Source organism: Phacochoerus africanus, chromosome 11 (genome assembly GCF_016906955.1).
Source record: "Phacochoerus africanus isolate WHEZ1 chromosome 11, ROS_Pafr_v1, whole genome shotgun sequence".
NCBI classification, from domain to species: Eukaryota; Metazoa; Chordata; class Mammalia; order Artiodactyla; family Suidae; genus Phacochoerus; species Phacochoerus africanus.
The window spans coordinates 51,159,036-51,169,436 of record NC_062554.1 but is presented as its reverse complement, the minus strand read 5'-3'; the positions used below and the strand labels follow the sequence as shown (position 1 = coordinate 51,169,436).

The following is a 10,401-nucleotide window of genomic DNA, read 5'->3' as shown; positions in this document are numbered from 1 at the left end:
TTACAATTAGAGTGTAAACACAGACTCTAGCTTCTTGCACAGCTTACCATGATGGCAGGGTCCTAGGGGACACTCATACCTAGATTTCTAATCAGGACCAAAAGGATTATAAGCCGTAAGCAAATGCCTTGTGCTCCTTGACATGGTGGCTCAGATGCCAAATCTGTGGTTTTCCTTCACAATCTCTTAGTATATTTATAACTGCAAGTTTGATCTAACCCAGAGACTGACTCATGGAACATCCAGACTGTGATATCTAAGTTAATGACTCTTTTGCCAATTAAAGGAGAAGATTCTCTGACTACATCTGCTCAGCTTTGATATCTTCAAAACCAGTTCTTCCAGGACAGTGGAGGTAAAAGTCACATAAAGGGTTAGCATCGAGTTCCCTCAATGGAAGGAGAATGAGCTAACCAACTTTCTATTTTCTTCTCACTCTCTCTGTTGCTACAATGAGGAAAAGTATTTATATTGAATAACAACAGACTCCAAAATCTGGAGCTCTGATTCTGCTGCTTGCATTGTTCTCAGTAGTATACCTTCTGTGTTGACTTCATCCTCTGGTAGCAGAAACCTGTAGCAGTTCCAACTGATAAATCTGAAACATAGCAACATCAGAAGAAGAGATTTTTCTTTTCTTAAAGTTTTTTTAATTGAAATATATTATACCATAGAAAACTTGACAAAATAAGTGCATAGCTTGATACATTTTCACAATTTAACTTAATCAGCACTTAACTGTGTTTCTCTTTCATGTCATCCTACAAAATCAAGAAAAACACATCCACCTTCCTTTATTCATTCTCTGTCCACTAGGATGGAATAAAGGAGGAGAATGTGTAGGAACACTGGAGTGTACGGTAAGGTATAAACTTTAGGCTACCAGGATTCTCCTCAATACTTGTTATTAAATATTGAGTTCCTGGATTCTTGTAGTAAACTATATGACAACCTTATAGACTGAGAGAGACTTCTTGGCAGCAGAATATCTGCATGGTCTCTGCCTTGTAGAAATCCTCTCTTTCTTGATGGCTAAAACAACAGAACTGAGGCTTCTAGTAGAGTGATGGAAACATTAGCAGGAACTAGAAAGTGAAGGACCAGATGAATTGGAGGGACAGATGAGGATACACCCCCACTACTGAAGCCCATCCGCAGGTAGGCTTGTCACCCAGCTACCCCATGCCTAATTTTCTAGTGAAGACAGAATAGCTGTTTATCACATACAACTAATGCAAAAAAAAAAGACAGTGATTAAAATGTTGAGGGGTGTGGGTAGCAGTACCTTCAGACGCCATGAAGCAAAGAAGGACTGTGTCATCTCTGCCAGTCTGAATCTGTTTCTCATAAAGCTCATGTAAGGACAGTAAGGCTGTGTTCCCTATTAATGGGGTTTTCTTCTGTTCTCACAGATATCTGAAGCTGAACATGCTGGCTAGAAATGACTCCTTAGTGACTGAGTTTATTCTTGCTGGATTAACAGAGCGTCGAGAGCTCCAGCAACCCCTCTTTTACTTGTTTCTAATGATCTACATTGTCACCATGGTGGGCAACCTCAGCTTGATCATTCTTATTGGTCTAAATGCTCACCTCCACACCCCCATGTACTATTTCCTCTTCAACCTTTCCTTCATTGATCTCTGTTACTCTTCTGTTTTCACGCCCAAGATGCTCATGAGCTTTGTATCCAGGAGGAATATCATCTCCTACGTCGGGTGCATGACTCAGCTGTTTTTCTTTCTGTTTTTCGTCATCTCCGAATGCTATATGTTGACCTCAATGGCCTATGATCGCTATGTGGCCATCTGTAACCCGCTGCTGTATAAGGTCACCATGTCCCATCAGGTCTGTTCAGTGCTCGCTTTGGCTGCATATGTGATGGGACTTGCTGGAGCCTCTGCCCACACAGGGTGCATGCTTAGACTAACCTTCTGCAGTGTGAACGTCATCAACCATTACTTGTGTGACATCCTCCCACTGCTCCAACTCTCTTGCACCAGCACTTATGTCAATGAGGTCGTAGTTCTCATTGTCGTGGGTGTTAATATCACCGTGCCGAGTTTCACCATTCTGATTTCTTACATCTTCATCATCGCTAGCATTCTTCATATCAAATCTGCTCAAGGAAGATCGAAAGCCTTCAGTACTTGTAGCTCCCACATTATTGCTCTTTCACTGTTTTTTGGTTCAGCAGCATTCATGTATCTTAAATATTCTTCTCCTGGATCTATGGAGCAGGGAAAGGTTTCTTCTGTTTTCTATACTAACGTGGTGCCCATGCTCAATCCTTTGATTTACAGTTTGAGGAACAAGGATGTCCAAGTTGCACTGAGAAAATCCCTGTTTGAAATCCAGAGGAGAAAAATGTAATTTTAAGCAACAATAACATAAACAGATTTAAATTTATGCTTAATTTTTATTAATGTCTTTCAGGATGAGACTTGTTCATAACCATGTGGCCTCTACAGATTGTATTATGTGTGGTAAAATAGACTTCCTCGACATTTCTTTTTGTTGTTGTTTCTTTTCTAGGGGTGCACCTGCGGTATATGGAGGTTCCCAGGCTAGGGGTCTAATCGGAGCTGTAGCTGCTGGCCTATGCCAGAGCCACAGCAATGCAGGATCCAAGCCGAGTCTGTGATTTACACCACAGCTCACGGCAGCGCTGGATCCCGAACCCACTGAGCGAGGCCAGGGATTGAATCTGCAACCGCATCGTTCCTAGTTGGATTCCTTAACCACTGAGCCACGATGGGAACTCCTCGACATTTTCTTTATAGCTGCTCATTTTTTCCCTCTGTATCTCTTGAACCCTTGTACCAGTTTACTAAGTAACGAATATCTTTATAAAAGGAAAATATAAACTGATTTTTTTTCATACTCTTTTTGGTTCCTGGGCTATTCCTAATCAGGACAAATATGGTGAATTTCATAAATACATTAAGTTAAAATAGAGCTTGCTGATCTAGATTAAAAAGTGCCAAATACTACAGAAGAATTCTCTTTTTAAACAATCCTGTTACTGGTATAGGTAGAAGGATTCAAAGTAATGTCATCATTGCAAATTTCATGAACAGCTTAGAGGAGGGTCAAATCTTCCTGATGTTGTCATTTCGTTCTATTTTTCATACCGCTTTTCATTTTATTATTCTTACTTTTCTTGTTCTCTTTGAAAATGGCAAAATCTGTTTCACATGCCACCTGCATCTGAGAGCCTCTATCAGCTAAATGCATTTAATATTCAAGAGAATACAGATAACTTCACCATATGTTGCCAAGCATAACATTTAGAGAGGGAGGATGATTAGAGGAAAAATATACGTGTATCTCATGATCCCAGTTATCATAATGGGTGGTTTATTAGAAACTTTGTGTTTGTTACTATCTAAAAGTGACAGCACATATTTTTTTGAAAAAGCATATGGTTCTTACTGTAAATTTTGTTTTTTATCGCTTAAGGAAATACTACACATAATATTAGGAGAAACATTTTAGCCATGATTTACTTAACCAGTGAAGTATCATGTAAAAAGGCGCATATTAATGGTAATGAACCACATTCCTAGCAACATTTTCTGGAATAACTTAAACTTCGTATCATCTGTAAGACAACAAACATATTTACCTTGATGCTTCTTGCTATGATTTCCCTATTTCTCCAGTGCTTTTCCCATTTGTGTATTTAGAGTATCAAATATAGTGGTAGGTCAAAAAAATTCTTGTTGAATTGGGTTATTTTGTGTGGATAATAACTAATAATTTTACTATTATAAATAATAATAAAATATAGTAATAAATAGTAAATTAGAACTTTGGGATATAATTTCTTCCAGGGAGTAGAATGTGACTGATAGCTCCCTTTCAATAGAACCAGCTGTGGGGAGCATCACTGACTTTATAGTTGATAACCCTTTGGGTCCATCATGGTATCTAGGTAGAGTCCATGCTTATTCTAAGACATCTTCAGCCAGTGGCTTAGCGTGATGGGTCATACCAAAGCTGGCCAATTTCTGTGCAGCATGGATCTCTTCTGACAGGCAGTCTTTGCTTGGGGACTTCCTATCCTATTTGAGATTTTTTTGAACTGCACTGTGGTCTGAGGTTTTTCTACCCAACCTTTCATCCAAGGTGTCACACTTTCATTCTGGTCTGAAGTTTTTTTAAACTGACTCCAACTCCTTCTCATTTTATCCTTCGCAGGCACTTAACACAATAAATTCCTTAGAAGTTTGATTATTTGTTAGCATCTCTTCTTTTTTTTTTTTTTTTTGAGAACTCTAAATGATAGAGAGGATTTATACAACCTGATTTTAAAACTTAGTTTTACAGAGTTCCTGTTGTGGCACAGCAGAAACAAATCCAACTAGGAACCATGAGCTTGTGGGTTCAGTCCCTGGCCTCACTCAGTGGGTTAAGGATCTGGCATTGCTGTGAGCTGTGGTGTTGGACACAGACTTGGCTTGGATCTGATGTTGCTGTGGCACAGACCAGTAGCTGTAGCTCTGATTCGACCCCCTAGCCTAGGAACCTTCATGTGCTGTGGGTGCAGCCCTAGAAAGAAAAAGACCAAAAGTGATCATTAAAAAAAAACAAACAAACAAACAAAAAAACAAAACAGAAACTACCTAAAATGAAATACAGAGGGAAAAAATGGCTAGAAAAAAATGAGCAGAGCATCAATGAGCCCTAAGACATCAAGTAACCTGGTATGCATGTGATCAGAGTCCCAGACAGCAGGGAGAGGGAATGGTAGAAAAATATTTGAAGACAAAACAGCTGAAGACATCCACCTAAAGTATAACTATGCAGTGAATGTCCTCTGACCACTTAATCTAATTGGGGAACAAAGTTGACTAAATAAGCTAACAACTTTCATATAGGTATTGTTGAGCTAGGCTACTGGATTTACTACCCACTCAAAACAGCTAAAAATACTGAATAAAATATTCCACAATAATCTATTTTATGAATTCAGATTACATAAATTTTGCATTATTTATTTTTTGTTTCTTAGGGCCACACCTGTGGCATATGCAAATTCTATTGCTATTATTTAAGTTCACTCATCATTTAGGGTATAGTAATCAAAATAGATTAGTTTCATTATAAATATGGACAAGTAAATCCACACACAATAGAATATTCAGAAACAAGTCCTCACTTACACAGTTAATTGATTTTAAACCAAGCAACTATGTAAAACGTTAATCTTCTAAGCAATTGATGCTGGAAATACTATATCTGAGGAAAACAATGAGCTTTTATCTCTACCTCATACTATACACAAAAATTAATTTTAATGGATCAAAACTATACACACAAAGCTTAAACATACCTCTTCTAGAAGAAAACATAGACACATGTTGGTGTGGGCACAGATTTCTTAGACATGTTCTAGAAAGCACTAAAAGAAAAAGAAGAGGTAAATGAGCTTCAATGAATTAGAACATCTATTTATAAAATAAATATTTAGGCAAACTGCAGACTAGAGGAATATTTGCAATACATAGACTTAATAAATGTATTGTATCCAGAGTAACATCTTATTTAAAATGTGTCTCAGTGATAAAAAGACCATTTCGTACACTGACATATGATTTGAAAGACACATCCCAAAGGAACATGTATAAATGGCCAGTAAGTATAAGGAAGTGTGCCTTATTTGCTGCACCCCCCTTAGATGTACATCAGAAGCTGGACAGCAGTCCTTCACTGACTATTTTGCTCCATTGCGTCACTGCCCAGACTTTAGCCCTTGCGTGTCTCAGACACTTGTCAGGGGTTCTTCTTGGTCTCCCTCCATGTTGGACCCTGCACTCTTCATGGAACCCCTGTTTCAGAGGTCCAAGCATTAACTGTGGGGCACCTCTACACCCTCCATTAATCCAGGCACCAGTCCTGTAGCGGTTCTCCTCTGGGATTCTAGAATCTGGTTGATGCTTCTATTTCTCATTGTTCCATCAGTTCTGAGAATGGTACCTATTTTTTTAATAGGTTATTAGTCTTTTTATTTTCTCTACTTAATCTTTTGCTCTATCCTCTTTGCAATAGCTATATACCCAATTCTCTTTTTAAAATATGTTACATAGGAAATACATGAGTATACTTATTTTTTGGAGTGGAATTTGAAGCAGCGAACACGTTTTATGTGATTTTCTTGGACTGACTTGCCCTTCTCACAGGTCATATCCTGACTAAATCAGCACATGCCAAGTCTTGATGACAGTGATTAGTCAGAAATTGTCATTTGGCTATAGTTTTTTCTGCTAAAATTGTTTTGACAAAGTTTTCTCCTTATAGTTACCAAATTGTTAAGATTAAATCCAGGGATCATGGTAGTCCTGTTTTTACTATATGGAGAGAATTCATCTGAGGTTAAAACATAGAACCAAGCAGAACAAAGCATGAGAAGGGAGACGTGCCTCCATGAATGGTTGGCCCTGTTCAGCCACCTAAAGGGATGTGTAATTTCTTTTTTCTTTCTTTCCTATTGAGGTGTAGTTAATTTACAATATGGTGTCAATTTCTGCTGTATAGCAAAGTGACCCAGTAATACATACATATATGTATACATATATATATATATATATATACTTTTTTCATATTATTTTCCATCAAATTATGTCACAAGAGGTTGGATATAGTTCCCTGTGCTGTACAGTAGGACCTCATTGTTCATCTATTCTTAATGTAATAGTTCGCATCTACTAACCCCAAAGTCCCAGTCCATTCCACTTCTTCCCCCCCTGCCCCCTTGGCAGCCACAAGTCTGTTTTTCATGTCTCTGAGTTTGTTTCTATTCTGCAGTTAGGTTTATTTGTGCCACATTTTAGATTCCACATATATATGATATCATATGGTGTTTGTCTTTTTCTTTTTGACTTACTTCACTTAGTATGAGACTCTCTAGTTGCTGCAAATGCAGGCCATGTCTATTCTTGACTTAGCAGTTTCACACACTTTTTGGGACTGTGCTGGTTTATCTAGGTGAAATATAGTGCAGCATGACACATGCCTTGTAGTCTGAATGTGATACCCAAGTCCCCAGCACATGCTGGTGGCAGTATGAGTGAGTCAGTAAAATGCCCAGCTTGGTCCATGAATCAACAGGCTTGTTTTACAGGTTGACTTTGTATTCTTCTGATCAGGCTGACAAAAGTGGCCATTAAAGAAAAAAAAAACTAAACTAATAGTTCATATAAAACTAAAATGATTAAAAATTCAAATATAGTGTTTAAAAAGTACTGTAATTATAGAATTTGAATTAAAAATTTTTTCAATGTATCAAATGTTTTAAAGACACCTTTAAGATATTTGGAAGTATTATGTCTGTAAATTGATGAATTTCTTGAAGATATGTATAGTATCATATGTGGCTTTATGATCCTTTGGTACAGGCTTCATAAATAGTTTTAAATGGAGAAAATTTGTTTTATTCATGTGGAGTTCCCATATAAACACATGTTAAAGGCATAGGGCTTAGAGTATACCCTACATAGATGTTCTCTAGAGGGAAAGAGTAGAATGTGTCTGCTGAGAGGGCACATACCACACTTTGATCAGTGGCAACATTGGTCAGCCAAGTGTATTTCAATAGCCCAACCAAAGAGGTACTCTATCACCTGTTCACCAGCTACAGTAGCCACATGGATAGGAGCCCCATAGGGCTGCTGGAGGAGTTTGTGTTTCAGGTGCCTGAGGAGCACAGTGGTCACCTGTAGGTGCTGAAGTCTGTGGTGGAGGGAGGCCAGGCAGGCAATCCTGATGTTCACAGTTCCAGGGAGATGCCAGTCTTTGTCTCCCCATGTCAGATACTTCTGTCCATCTCCAGCCAATTTATCCATTTTGTTTCATCTAAACTGGCTGCAGTGTGATTGCTCCAAGAGTGCACAGCCTCCTGCAAATTGGGCTTCTTTGTTAGTTTGAAATATTTGAAATTAAAAAGCAAAACTGATTCCAAATTCACTGAACATTAAATGTGTCAGTAAAAGAAAATAACTGTCATTATTTAAATATGAATTCAATGGCGAAGTTTTAAATGATGGTGAAAATAATTTAAACTCTATCACCTGTGCACACAAAATTTGTCATTGATGATGATATAAAAGAAATTGGAGATATAGTCATTAAAAATTCTTGATCAGGAATTGCAAATAACTGTTTCAAGTACAAAGCCTGTAACAGAAAATTACATTTCAGAGGCAAGTACAAATTTTTTATTTAGAATTATGAATATATTTTATTGGGGAATATTTAATTAAAATTCATAAATTAATATACCATTTAAAAGATATTTTTGATATTTCATTTTGATATTTGAATAATTTACATTATAGTATTAATGAGTACACCAATTTTTCTATTTTACTATCAAATATAACATAGCTCTGAAAAGTTCTTAAAACATACATTTGCAATTTAATAAATAATGCAAAATTGGGAGTTCCTGTTGTGGCTTAATAGGTTACAAACCTCACTAGTATCCATGAGGATGCGAGTTTGATCCCTGGCCTTGCTCAATGGGTTAAGGATCCAGTGTTGCTTTGACCTGTGGTGTAGGTCACAGATGTGACTTGGATCCCACTGTTGTGGCTGTGGCATAGGCTGGCAGCTGCAATTCCAATTCGATCCCTAACATGGGAACTTGCATATGCCACAGGTGTGGCCCTAAGAAACAAAAAATAAATAATGCAAAATTTATGTAATCTGAATTCATAAAATAGATTATTGTGGAATATTTTATTCAGTATTTTTAGCTGTTTTGAGTGGGTAGTAAATCCAGTAGCCTAGCTCAACAATACCTATATGAAAGTTGTTAGCTTATTTAGTCAACTTTGTTCCCCAATTAGATTAAGTGGTCAGAGGACATTCACTGCATAGTTATACTTTAGGTGGATGTCTTCAGCTGTTTTGTCTTCAAATATTTTTCTACCATTCCCTCTCCCTGCTGTCTGGGACTCTGATCACATGCATACCAGGTTACTTGATGTCTTAGGGCTCATTGATGCTCTGCTCATTTTTTTCTAGCCATTTTTTTCCCTCTGTATTTCATTTCAGGTAGTTTCTGTTGCTGTTATTTAAGTTCACTCATCAATTCTTCTATGTGGTTTTAACTCCATTCAGCACATTTATTTTTACACAAATATTTTAGAATTATTTTAGATTTACAGAAAAATTGTTGATATAGTGCAGAGAGTTACTATACATTTCACATCTAGTTCCTCTTGCTCTCTTGCACTAGTGCAATACATTTGTTATAGTTAATGAACCAACATTGATAAAATATTATTAAACATCATACTTAATTTAGATTTCTCTTAGTCCTTTTTCTATCCCAGGATCCCAGTTAGGATACCACTTTGCATTGATTTGTCAGTCATGTCTCATTAGGTTCCTCTTGGCTGTCACATTTTCTCAGACTTCCCATGTTTTGGATGACTTCGTCAGTTTTTTTTTTTTTTTTTAATTTTAATTTCTGGCTGCCACACGGCATGTGGAGTTCCTGGGTCAGGGATCACTTCCGAGCTGCAGTTGTGACCTGCACCACAGCTGTGCAATGCAGGATCCTTTAACCCATTGCTCCAGGTGCTTCCTGCTGCTGCAGAGACGCTGCTGATCTCATTGTGCCACAGCAGGAACACTGAATTTGACAGTTTTGAAGAATATTAGATATTTTGTAGAATATCCCTCAATTGGGATTTTTAAATGTTTTTCCTCATGATTATTTTGGAATTACGCATTTTTTGGATTTGTCATATTGTTCATTTCATACATTGTATTTTTTCAGATCAAGGAAGTCAGTGTGGGTCTTTTGATTTCTTTAATGTCTTTCCTTAATATGCACTGTTTCTTGGTGTAGGTCACACCTTCCTTTTTTGCATGCCTGGCTTTAAGCTAGTTTTCAGTTGGATTTCCTGTTATTTTAAACATGAAGTTTGCCATATTTGAAAACTGAAATTACTGGCTTGTAAATTTTTTGTAAGAAAGTAAAATGATGTTAAAGCTTGGCTGTCACTATAGGTGATAGAAACAAACACTCTGTGATAATTGGCAGGGCTTGTGGAGCACAAGCTTAAATGGTTGTATCTGATTATTTTTTTCTGGGTTCTCTTTCTTTATGCTAACTTCATTGAATTTCTCTAGGTTTGACACATGGATTCTGTACAAGTCAGTATAGCCTTTATAGAAACACCCAAGCAGAGTCCTGTGTAAAATACTTACCCATTTGGTCCAGTTTGAAGCTTCTAAGGGTGGTATGGAAAGGTGTGGATGGGCCTACCTCTACTGATATTACAGATTAGAGATGTGTTAACAAAAAGTAGACACTAGATTTCCCTTGTAAGTCCTGGTAGATCCCCTGAACAGTATATTACTTAAAATATTGAGCTCCATCAATTTTTA

At 37.3% G+C, this 10,401-nt stretch overlaps 1 protein-coding gene across 1 annotated transcript; it reads left to right on the top strand.

Annotated features, from left to right (window-relative positions):
• Nucleotides 1-2,370, top strand: LOC125111009 (olfactory receptor 8B3). Its single transcript, XM_047752749.1, has 2 exons — nucleotides 1-11; nucleotides 1,413-2,370. Exon 2 carries the CDS (start codon nucleotides 1,429-1,431, stop codon nucleotides 2,368-2,370), a length of 942 nt encoding a protein of 313 aa, XP_047608705.1. The 5' UTR covers nucleotides 1-11; nucleotides 1,413-1,428.
• Nucleotides 2,371-10,401: the final 8,031 nt, after the last annotated feature.